Source organism: Cyclopterus lumpus, chromosome 10, assembly GCF_009769545.1.
Source record: "Cyclopterus lumpus isolate fCycLum1 chromosome 10, fCycLum1.pri, whole genome shotgun sequence".
Taxonomy (NCBI): domain Eukaryota; kingdom Metazoa; phylum Chordata; class Actinopteri; order Perciformes; family Cyclopteridae; genus Cyclopterus; species Cyclopterus lumpus.
This window is the reverse complement of record NC_046975.1, coordinates 16,000,836-16,012,940: the sequence shown is the minus strand read 5'-3', so window position 1 is coordinate 16,012,940 and position 12,105 is coordinate 16,000,836. Positions and strand designations below refer to the sequence as shown.

The following is a 12,105-nucleotide window of genomic DNA, read 5'->3' as shown; positions in this document are numbered from 1 at the left end:
CATGAGGAGACCATGTTAGTACAAAGGGCTGAGCATGCAAAATATAAAATGCAAGTAAGGAACAATTTACAAAACAAATTAGCCTCGACTCAAAGTACCTGTGAAGGGCTCTGGCTTGTACCTTCAGGGTTACAGGTCAGACAGTCAACAGTATAAGTTGGCTGGCTTCTGCTAGTGCTAATCCATCACCTGTGCCCATCTAGGATTGATTATGCACAAGAGCCAAGCTAATGGACAGTTTCAAGGTCACAGGCCTTTCAGATAAATAAACACTACGGAAACAGTGTTGCAACAACCTACATAAGCTTTGGGCCTCAGTTTATTCTCAAAAAGAAATGTGGGCACCTACACTCACATAATTCATGCTGAAAATTAGATTCTGTATAAAATGAGGAAGTAGACCAAGCCCTGGGGCCCTAAAGATAAGAAAATAACAATTGAACGGCCATTGATTTAGTGGCGAATTCGCTGTAAAATATAATGAGGGTCAGACCACGAGGCCCACTTAATTTCTGAGCAGTTACGTGACCGCAATGCACATCTCAAAAATAGTGAGCTAAATACCAACCAAGAAATGCTAATGCAAGGAAAAATATAACTGATTGCATTATCTATACCTCATTTTCAAAAGGTCAAACAAAGCCATTCACTGCCAATGATGAGCAAGTAAAGGAAAAGTGGCCAAAAGTCAACAGCAAACAGCAAATTCATCCACGATGAAAAAGCATCAGCTACAAAACGTGACTGAAGATCAATAAAGCAAACATCTAATGTTAATTTGAGCAGAGATGTAATAGCGCAGTAAATAGCGCATTAGATAATTGAGTCACTCTGAAACTTTACATTAAATTACACTCTCAATTAAATTATACACAAATCATGAAATGGGCTCCGGAAGGGACTGGGAGAATATAGGACTGCATTTAGCGACTGATGACTCGGGTCTGATGACGCCGTGCCCCATCACACCATCTCACTGTTCAGGGACAATCCCGCTTTGTCACAATCTGCATGCCGTTAGCCGAACAGACACACGGGGTAACGAGAAACATACAAGGCCATGCACACTGTAATACAATCCATCACACGAGTAACTCCCTCACAGTTCAACCATGTGAAACTCTTTCAATCATAATGGTTTAGAACTTTTAAATGAGAGATGTTGATTAAACTCCCTGGTGATGTTCTCTTGTAAGATTTAATTAGTATTCCTATATACACACAAAGTGGACAAACCAGTTTTCTTTCTTTAAACCAGTGTTCTTTCTTTAAAAAATAACATAAAATCACATTTTAATTAAAAAGGTAATATCTTTGCATGACTAATGAATTCAGTTGCACCTTTAATGAAAGTAGGCTGTGTAATGCAAGTTATCCCAGTGCAATCCGCTGTCAAACATAATCTTCATTAACTCAGCTTTGGGCAAGCTAAGCATTGTGGAATTTAAGTCAATGCAATTTAAACCAGGGCTGCAACCAACAATTACTTTCACTATCAATGAATCTGCGGCTTATTTTCTTGACAAAATTGAGTAATCGTTTAGTCTAAGAAATGTCAGGCTTTTTCAGAGCCCACAGTAAAATATTTATGTTGTTTTTGTTTGACCAGCAATCTAAATACAAAACATATATTTAATGTGCATTAATATAAAACATTAAAAAGCTGAATAGTATCTGCAATGCTCACCATATTTTTTTTTTTAAAGAATCAAAAGTAACTCAGATGTAGTGGTGTAAGGAACAGCGGCTGCAGTTAGATTCCTGCTAGGATTACTCACATAATTCATGTCATAAGACACCCACTGTTATCTGAAAGCACTACACCAAAAGCAACATGATTTACTGTTTGTGTTCATGAACAACACCACTCATCTGAAAGGCATCTTTCAGTTGTCCTGGTCCTTGAATTGTATGTTGGTCACATATCATGCACGACCCACAGGTATGCGAGTCACAAGAATAGAACTCCACATCCAGTTTCCTTTTACATAGCCATTCTTTATGGACATGTATTGACATAAATCTGTCAAGGAGCATAGAGTGAGTGGTTCTGGCTCTCACTTGCATCTGTATTTGTCAAGCAGAGCTTAACTGAAGCGTGGTTCCGGCTGCATACACGTGCATCTCCAGACGAGGAGTATTTGTTATCTAGCAAGTGAAACTGACAAGCATCTCTGAACAATTGGCAAATCAAGATGCTTCCACAATGTGTAGAGGGGAAAGGGTTAGTGACAGCAGGTGTGACATCGGCCCAGGGAGCATTATATACCCCGACATAAATAGATATTGAGGTCAAACAAAATCAATCCCTGTAACTTATTCTTACAAAAGTGCTGAAGCAAATCGAAGTACGTTTAAAAGAAGACGGCAGGTGAAAGCTTTCTTGCTCTTGTGGTTTTGTAACTTGGGAACAGGAGAGAAAGCGACACACACATGTTCAGTATGGAATGCAGGAGCTGTGGCATTAAGCTTAAAAAACCACTCTACTTATTAAACACATTTAATGAGGTGTGAGGGAGCTGTGTGTAAGAGAGAGCACTGGAGACCTATGCTTGTACTTCTTTGTCTCTTGCACTAATAACACAGTCCATGTTCTTATTTGACCTTAGTATCCATTTCATGTCATTCTATGCACAAAACTGAACTGCACACAGTCTAATATCTCATTAGGTTGTACGAGTACATGAAAAGAGTGGGCTGAAGAGTGTGCGGGCGGCTCCTTCATCATATTCCACTACTTAACAACATCTGCTTCAGCTGAACCTTATCTATCCTATCAGGTTTTATGATGTCGGTCTCAGCTTTAGTGGATTCATCACAGGTCAACCTTATCTGCCTCTTAATGTGGTGCATATTAGCAGTTTTCCCCTCACCGCATTCAAGAAAAACCATAACAGGGAAAGTCCCAAGATAAGATCTATGACATTGGCAGAAGGCTAGGCCTAAACATCAAATTAGTGTAATGGCTTGAATAAATACCAGAGCAAATGCCTAACTTAAGTTTGGCATTTGCAAGAAATGTTGATGACAACAGTAAAAACAGCCTAACTGCAACATAAAGTTAGTAGAATAGAGTTGAGTGATGAATGTTTGAATGCAAGGGGAAAGATGCACACGTTGAGTCACTGCAGTACTCTGGCACTCGCTTCTCTTTCTTGTCAACCCACTGGTCTGTCCTCTTCCAACATGCTCACTCTGTCTCACTAATTGTAACTCTCTCAGATTTGATTACACATCAAGAAGCTCTGTGCCTCGGTTGCAAAGCATTTAGAGAGGCTACATGAAGATAATAGAGACACATTAACATCAAACCAATAGTGAAAGGTTTGTCATTGCAATGATTTTAAGTTTTCTCCTTTGTTGCATTTCCTAAAATAAAGCTATTTCACATCACATGGGCTAATCTGTCTAATATCAACACAATGGTGCTTTGTTTAATTTAAGTGAACAGATACTTAAGACAATCTCAAATCTTGAATCACAGAAAACCTCCATTTAGTTTAATTCAACCATCTTATGTTCAATACAGTAGGAACATACTGTCTCACAATAATAACAATTCATACCATTATTATACTACATCTTTTGGTTAGAACCAAACTTTTCTTTTTCAACTTTAGTCTGTCCTCTATCCCAACAACTGGGAGCACATCTTCATCAGTACAGCCTAAAATTAGTTTTTTGGTTGCCCATACTTTGAGGCTACCAAGTCAAGGAAAAGCAGAGCCATTACCCCATCGGACAGGTGTTACCTCCATCATGGATCCACCAACACTCAGCCTATGGCATAGTCTACAGAGACCATATATCAGCGGCTACTCGCTCCTCTGTCTACTATTTGCACTCAGTGATGAATAGCCCCACAGAGTAATAACAGTCCAACTTAAACTGAGGGCTGACCCTAAGGAGCTGTTGTGGATAGGCAAAGGCTCATTGTTCTATGAGCATCCCGGCAGCTGTACAAGACACAGAGTGTACTGTACCATGGGCTGGTACTGGCCTACATTACACCGAGTCCCTCGACAATGGGGAGGAGGGGAAACTCATCGAGACCTCGTACTGGGAGCTGCTTCCTCAATCATCTCAAAAAACCACCGACAGATATTGTGTCAACTCATTTTGCAATGCCCACACTTTACAGAAATGTTTACAGGGTACAAATTAACACTGTGTGACTCGATGGGAGCTAGGGCTGGTCGATAATTCAGTGTGATGATTTATCGTCTTTCAATGGAATCATATCATGATGACATCAAATAGATATCATGATACACGATTGCATTGTCTAAATTGATAAGCATGTAATGAAGTCAGTATGTGTGGTTCTCACCAAATCTGAATTGAAAAGAATCTAGCTTCTGGGATTGTCTTCATCTGATCACTATGTTTTTGGGTGCATTAACAGTTAGTATATAGCTAGGAATATTTGTTCAATCTTTAACATTAAAGTGAACACAAACTACACTAATCACTGGTGGGAAACCCGTGGGCACTGTGGACAATCTACCTAGGAAGTGTTTGCCAACAGAGAAGATGAAACAGAAATGTTGTGGAACACAAAAAAACGTCCTGTAGACGGAACAGAAGGAAATGAGCAAGCAAGTCACACATTGCTGACAGAGGTCTGTGTTCATTTGTGTATCTGAGGCACACTGTTCCTCAAAATAGAACCGTACTAAATAGAAGGCTAGAACGCAGCATAAACTTCACAAAACAAGTTCTCAGGAAGCAAGTTATTTTCATACTGGTTATAGTGTTAAAACATATACATACTGAGGCTTTGGTTTCGCTTCAGAGATTATATTGTTACATCGTATGTTACTATGCTAGCTTGAACTTTGTCCCCATAGCTACCATCCTCTTGACAAGTTAGCTCAGTAAGTCCAGGATGACAAAAGTCAATAGGGCTCTTGTGGAAAAAAAAACTCCATGCTTTGCGCTTTAAGACCGGGCAAACTGAGCACATTTTGAGCAGAGGCCTTGTCACACTTTAATCCATAATTAAAGACAATTTAAAAAAGTGTAGCCATAAATGGAGTATGTTTTTCTAGCCAAGTGCACATATGCTCTGTGCTTCAGCCACTTAGAATGAAGGTGCTTGATCCAGCTGCTTTTTCTATGTAGTGCATTGGTTGTAACTTAACTAAACTGCAAAACACAATGGCTTCAATCCGCCCACCATGTCTGGCAGAGAGCCATGCAATACTAACAAAAAGGCATTTACAGTGCATCCAATGCTGCAGACAAGATTTAAAAAATATCTCTCTCAGCTGCAGCCCTACTGATGACATTATCTTTAATAATGTACTGAGCTACACTGGCTGTAATTGCTATTCAATTAATTATCCTTAGACACTGCATCGGAGGGCATGGGTCTGATGACAAGAATCCATGTGGCTCTTTCCCGCTTTCTCCTCAGATGGCAGAGTTGATTTGGGGTCTGGTTTTGTCACCAGAAGTTTTTCTCCCACTGAACTGTGACCACATTAAAAAGACTCATATTTCTCCCTGTGACTGAGCGATACCGCCTGCCTAGCTGGGAGTTTGTCGTGAAAATAATCATTGTAGGCTGTTGCTTAAGCGGGGTGTTCATGCAAGCGTGAGTGGGAGGGTGCACATGATGTCACGCAGCACTCCTCACATGGACTTTGCTGCTCCTTTTGTGCGTCAGGTGACAAAATAAAAAACTGGGACAACACGTCACAAATGCTGGCGTCTCACCTCCTGCCTCCGTGCTCAGACAGTGAGACCAAAAAAAAAAAAAAAAAAAAAAAATCCCCCCACACATCTCAGCATTCTCTTCACATCTCACTGCGAATGCTCTCTGGGTAATGCTAGAGCTGGTGCATGGCACAGACCATTTCCTGGATGAGCCTTTATACATATATGGATGACGAGCATGCATTTGGAGTGCATCTAGCCTGGCGAGGATACGTGGGTCAGGGAAAAGAGGAGTGATGTGAGGAGAATTCAAACTAAATGAAGCAATCTGAATTATTTAGAGGTACAAACTGAGAATTCAACCTAGCTTTTAAAAAGAAGTGGAAAAATGCCACAAAAAGCCATCCATGGTCCCCTTGGATCCAACTTGACCCACCCACTCCAATGTGAACCGCTACAGGAAGCTGAAAAGAGTGTCCATTAGGTGGAGAAAGAGATGGAGAGGTGCAAAGAGGCTACAGGTACACCCCCTGGTTTCACTCGAGTTTCTCACGTCTGAGTCACGAAGGGCTTTCTTGACTCCCTATACTATATTTCATCAGCCCACTACCCCACCGCCGGCCGTTTATTTCTTCACACTGCCACCCTCCCCACACAAAATATATTTATTATCATTCTGTGTGTTGCAGATGAGCTCCCTTGGTTGAGTTTCCATTACTGGGCAGTGTGCATGAGACCAGATGGAGAGGAAGGAAGAGAAAGAAATCAGAGTAAGCAATTCTGTTTGCGAGCCAATTCACAGCGCAAGACTAATGGCGGCAAAACTGAGCACAGCTCTAATCAATACGCATCTCTCCTAATCAAAAAGACCTGATAAATCAATGGTTCTGCGATGCCTTGTATGGGCTGTGGCCTTCAGATGAGACTCATAGCCTAACAGCTCACTAATTCTCTAATATCTTTCCAACGGGTCGCAGCTAGAGTATATACTGACCTGAACGCAATATAAAAAATACAATTTGGAGCATTCTGAAGCAGGGTAAGTGATGCAGCAAAACCAAAATACAGACACGAAAAAAAGCATCATACATGACATTACAAAGTGCTTAAAATGCTGGAAATTAGACTCATTACCTCACCACTTGCAGGTCAGAGGGAACTACTGTATCGTTCAGCAGTAGGTCCAAAAACATCCTCTTATATTGCTGAACAAATCATCAGCTTCCCCTGGGAAGAGCGCTAAAGTCTCTGAGGATAAATTCAATCTTGTGCGTTTACGTTAGCACAAAATTGCCTTAATGTACAAGTGCGTGTGTGGTCTGTGTGCATAGACATCTGCGCTAAGTTGTGTTAGTGTGTGTATGCAGGTTTGTGTGGACAGGTTTGTGTGCATATATCAGGCCTGCCATAGCTCTTAGTTGACCTGAGAAACAGGTTTCCAGAGGCCTGGGGCATTTGACATGCAATACTTCAAAAATACACAACAAGTAGGTAGGGCCTGTTTATAAGGGCATCTAAGATCTGAGACTGGCAGGCGTCAGTGCATTATGCTGCAGCAGGATGGATAGACTGAATAGAGCTGGAGAGGAGGGCAGAAGGGTGAGGGGGAAGCCCTACTGAGAAAGAGCAGGACCAGCCTCTGCTCCCTGAGCAGAGGCATTAATTATTTGAGACTTCACTACACAGCCTTAATACATAACTGTATTTCCCCCTCAAAACTCTCATAGCATGGGAAAAAAAATCTTAAATGTCAGGACATCACTGGAGTGCGTATTAATCTAAACCACAAGGAAAAACTGTAGGCTAGAATCTCTTCCCCAATCCTTTGTTTAAATAGCATGTGGTATGCTACTGAGACAAAATACATTACAATATCTAAGCGCTCTACATAAAGCGTGCCTAAATAACCCCAAGAGGCTGCCGTTGAAATGAAATCCTACAGCTTGTGTAGTGAGAAACAACCTTGAGGTCTTACAAAAAACGTGAATTACAACTTTGGAACAGTCCAGCTAATTTAACAGATTTTAAGTTTTAGCTTGCTTAGCTTGGTCATCATATTAGGGTTTAATTATTATTTTCAATTAATTGTTTTGGAAATCAAGTGTCCGAAAATAGAAGTACAAAGATATTGGGTTAGGGGTTTTTTTAAAGCAGCAAAATGTTGCTTTGAGTGATTGCATATCTAATCGTTTCAGCACTAAATTATATTACTGTATTAACTCAAAGTAATTCCATTTGTTTCACTGTGATTGTCTCATGTCATTTCCAGCTTCAGTGTGCTCCGTTACCGAGCAGAGGATTACTTGCTACAGGACTACAACAGTCAAACGACGAAGCAGAAACTTCACAAGTGTAATTTCAACCAAGCTAGAGAGTAGGAGGAGGCCTTCTGGTTACCATGGTGCAAAAAAAGATGCCGAGGTGCTACCCGGGTGTTTTCATGCGTCGGTGGTGTTCTCCTTGCATTCAAGGCAGGGGCTCCCTCAATGAATACTATCACGTTTCCAGGCGCCACCTCTCGCAGATCATACTGCTGCCTTCAAGGGCTTGAGCGAACATCAAAGGAAACTGTGATTTTGCATTCCTGTCAGAGCATTACAACCTCTGGAGCTTCCCCCCCCCACCCACCCCACTGATGAAAAGCCCAGCCGCACTTGCTCCCACAGCCATCTATACTGATCTTCCAAAGACACACTCAGGGTTTAATGGCACAGTGCATCATAGTGGAAGAGTCAAGTGACACACACTCCTCAGTGTCTTTTGGTAGGAGCAGCCACACTCTCTCTGCTCTCTATCGGTTCACCCTCTTCATGGTGCACTCCCCTTGCCCCCCCATGGGCAAGGGGAGGGTGGTGTGAATCAGGAGGCAGACAGCCAGAGCCTCAGATAACGGCACTGTGTGCATCAATGGCAGTGTGGATGGCTGGCCCGCACAAAATATTATTTACAGCTCACACTGGAGAAAATTACAGCAGCAATCCTCTCCAGAAGGAGGAAAATCAGCTGACCTGGCAACACTTAGAGTGAGGCTAGAAGGAGGGTCAGGCACTATAATTATTAGATTGCTTCCCTTATTCTCTGGCGCTATCTATACTGCTCACAGAGCCCATGGGGGACTCAAATCACTGGCGACAACAGGTTACTGGTACATGGGAGGATGATAAAGAGGCAGTAAAGGCGGTTTAGCATTTATAAACCTGGCCTTGCGGATAGTTACTCCACTTTCAACTAGCCCACTCACGGCTGATTAATGTATGTGTAAAAGGGCAGTGAAACCAATGGATGAACTTTAAAAGGCTAACATTAAATTGACCAATCGTGAAATATGATGGCAAAGCAGTTCACGCTGGCAAAATGCCAAATTTAAAATCCAGTGGCTGAATGCAATGCAACAATATAGCAAAGAGGGACTGTAGTGAAATTAGAAACAGATGTTTGGGGATTTTGTTTTTCTTATACTGTCTGAGCAATGGTCTAAAAGATATTACATCTAAAAAATAAAATAACACTGATGTAGCCGATTTAATGGATGGAATAATTAAAAAAGGCATCACCAAATGTGTTGCAGACCTATGATCCATTAATCGGCTCACGTTAACTCTATCCATAAAGGTCACACAGAGAAAAGGCCTATCTTTGGATGCAGGTCATAGTGCCTTGAAATAGAGTGCATATTTTTTGCATTTGGGACCCCAGAGAAAAGCCGTCAAGGTCTCTGGAGACAGGTAGATAAGACAGAGGCTCAACACAGCTTTGGCTCCTGGGCGGTTTCACATTCTTACAGGTGAGACTCACTGTGCTTTTGACGATACGGTTCTTAGGAAGGTGGATTTACAAGGAAGTACATTTGCATGTAAGACAACAACAACAAGTCTGTGACCGGAAAGCGTAGTTTAATGACTCCTAGCTTCAGCTCACATCAACTCGCATCTGTCGTGACTTCCTGCAAATAACTTACCTAGCAATGAGCTAACTGGCTCAGGGCAATGATGCGAGACCGCCGCCTGGCAGCCGCACGAGCCAGCGGTGGTCTCGTGAAGTAACAGTTTGCCACTACTTCACGCCGCTCCTCGCGCATTTCCGGCCAAAATGAGGGGAAAAGGCGAAAACTGGAAATGCTAGTTTAGCTGAGTAACATTCTTTCACGACATAGTCACTGCAGTGAAAACGCAAGCAGCCGTGTGTGTGTGTGTGTGTGTGTGTGTGTGTGTGTGTGTGTGTGTGTGTGTGTGTGTGCGTGCGTGCGTGAGCGCGAGAGAGAAAGAGAGGTTGTGTGTTGTGTGCGTGCGTGCGCGCGTTGATGCCAGGCACACATACCAAACGGTTCAGTCTTCTCCGTAGCATCTTCTTCCGATTATCTTCTTTGATTTAGCAACACTGGTGAACTCCCCCGATTCAACAGACGCCTCCGAGGCTCTGCTTCAGCTTCTCACGGGAATAACTTTACATGTATGTTAGTTGAGCTGCTAGCCCCTTAGCTATCTACTCTCTACTCTACCGTTAGTTCTAGCTATGTGAACTGTCGCAGCGACGCTACATCGTTTCCATTTTGTTTGATTTCGGTATCCTCTCACCATTCGCATTCTCTCCCCCTGAATATTTTCCGCGTTGCGGTGCAGCCGACTAGTCGCGCTTCCCCTCGCTCGAGGCTGGGGCAGTCCCTGACATTTCTCTCGCTGCCCTGTTGCTGAGACTCGTACAAATCATTTGTGTCGCTCGAGTCCGCCTCCAACGTTGACTCGCAAACTGTCAGACTCACTGGAAAAAAAAAAACTTCTCTCTTCAAATCGCTCTGCACAGGTCGCCTCACCTCCCTGTCAAACAATTTTCACTCCAGCAGCAACCCACAAACGTCCCCACGTTCACAAGCTCCACCCGGCGAAGGTGCGGCGACTTTTGCTCGCACTGTATTATGGGTAATGTGGTCTGAATTTGAACTACAACCTTGTCCTATTCCCGCATGCTCGACAGGAGGAGAACTGGCGGTGTGTGATGGTTGGCGTTGAATAAAAAGCCTCTTATACATTTATTCTGCGGATGGTATTTTTAATAAAGTTACAGAATAATCGATAAAAATGCTTTCGCTGGATATTATACAAATATCTCAGCACAACATTAAGATGCTGCACAAGCAAGCAACATATAGTCATTTATAAATAACATATGTACAGCAACATATTACAATGAATGCAATTGGTAATACACTGCAGCCGGTAGAAATATTACTACGCTCTGATTATTCCCAAATACTAATACTGTCTTCCCTTAAATTAGCAGGTATATCTGGATGGTGTTGTAACAGAACTTTTGGAAAAGTCTCCTACGCATGTGTTAAGTGTCTAGTGTCCGCATGTTATTTGCAGGTCTTGAAGGAGTTGCTCTAATAATGGGTAAATACTGTTTAAGTCTTGAATTTAAATGATTTGTACCTGCGTATGAGGTGTGTTTTGTGCTTGTCAGGTTGAACAGCAACATTGACATCTTTATAGAGAAGTTTTGGAAGCAAAGACATACAAAAAGACATCAAAATATATGTTTATGGCTAATTGAGTTTTGGGACTTAAAAGATTGTCTTGATTTATTAACTAACATCAATTTCCCTTCTGCTCTTGTTTTGTTGGCATTTCAACACCTGAAATTGTTCTGTTGCTCAAAGGTCTCCGGTCTAATACAGCTCTGTGCCAACTCATGTGTACCGTACAAAGTAAATGGTAACGTGAGAAAGATTTTGCCATATGCTCTTTCTGTTTTGGAAATATTCTCTCTTCTGCATTTTGGACAGCAAGTTGGAGTAAAAGCTGTAAGGCAGGTGGTAAAAAAAAAGAGTGTCATGTGTTGTAAGTCTTGTGAAATTAAATGCAAATCTCTTTGACTTAAAGATCTCACTTCTTGCTTCTGGCTTTAAAGATTAGCATGTGGTGGTTGGGAGTAAAACGCATCTGTAACAATGTCTTGACTACGGGTGTCATCAGGTAGAATGTGTAGATGTAGTGAATATTTCTGCAATTGTGACAAAAGTTGAAGCAAATAAGCTGAAATTATGAGGAACAGGAGAGGACAACATCTGAGGTTAACAATGTCTCGACTGGTGTATGCGTCATCAAAGGCCAAACCGGGTCATATTTTTAGGGACTTCTGTGAAAGTCTGGAAAAACTCCACGAGAATTAGGATTTGTGTTATTTTGAGAGTCATACATTATATAATCGCTAAAACCGTGCAGAAAATGATTATGTCTTAACTTTTAGCCTTAAATGCAAAACTTTTAATGTGAAATCAAAATGGTGCTCAGACTACATGTAGGTCACAAACAGAAATCTGACACAGAGGCTGATTTGTATTTGTATGTGTCGCAGCATGAGGGACCCATAGCAGCTATTTGCATGTGGTAGCCGGTTTGCATTTTGCCTGTGACACCCTTCCTGTTGATGAAATGTGGTCAGTTT

General features: G+C 41.9%; 1 protein-coding gene across 5 annotated transcripts in view; it reads right to left on the bottom strand.

Moving 5' to 3' along the window:
• The window catches only part of atp11c (ATPase phospholipid transporting 11C), a 38,480-nt gene extending 27,905 nt beyond the window's left edge, over positions 1–10,575 (bottom strand). For 2 of the 5 annotated variants that reach the window (XR_004610018.1, XM_034542830.1), the window contains exon 1: positions 9,979–10,528. Coding sequence is in view for 4 of the 5 variants with exons in the window: in XM_034542830.1 (XP_034398721.1) it covers positions 9,979–10,005 (27 nt within the window). In the remaining variant the exon portion in view is untranslated. Of the gene's footprint in view, positions 1–9,978 lie in introns of all 5 variants that reach the window. The other 3 variants (XM_034542832.1, XM_034542831.1, XM_034542829.1) reach the window with 3 other exon arrangements.
• Between the last annotated feature and the right edge of the window lie 1,530 nt (positions 10,576–12,105).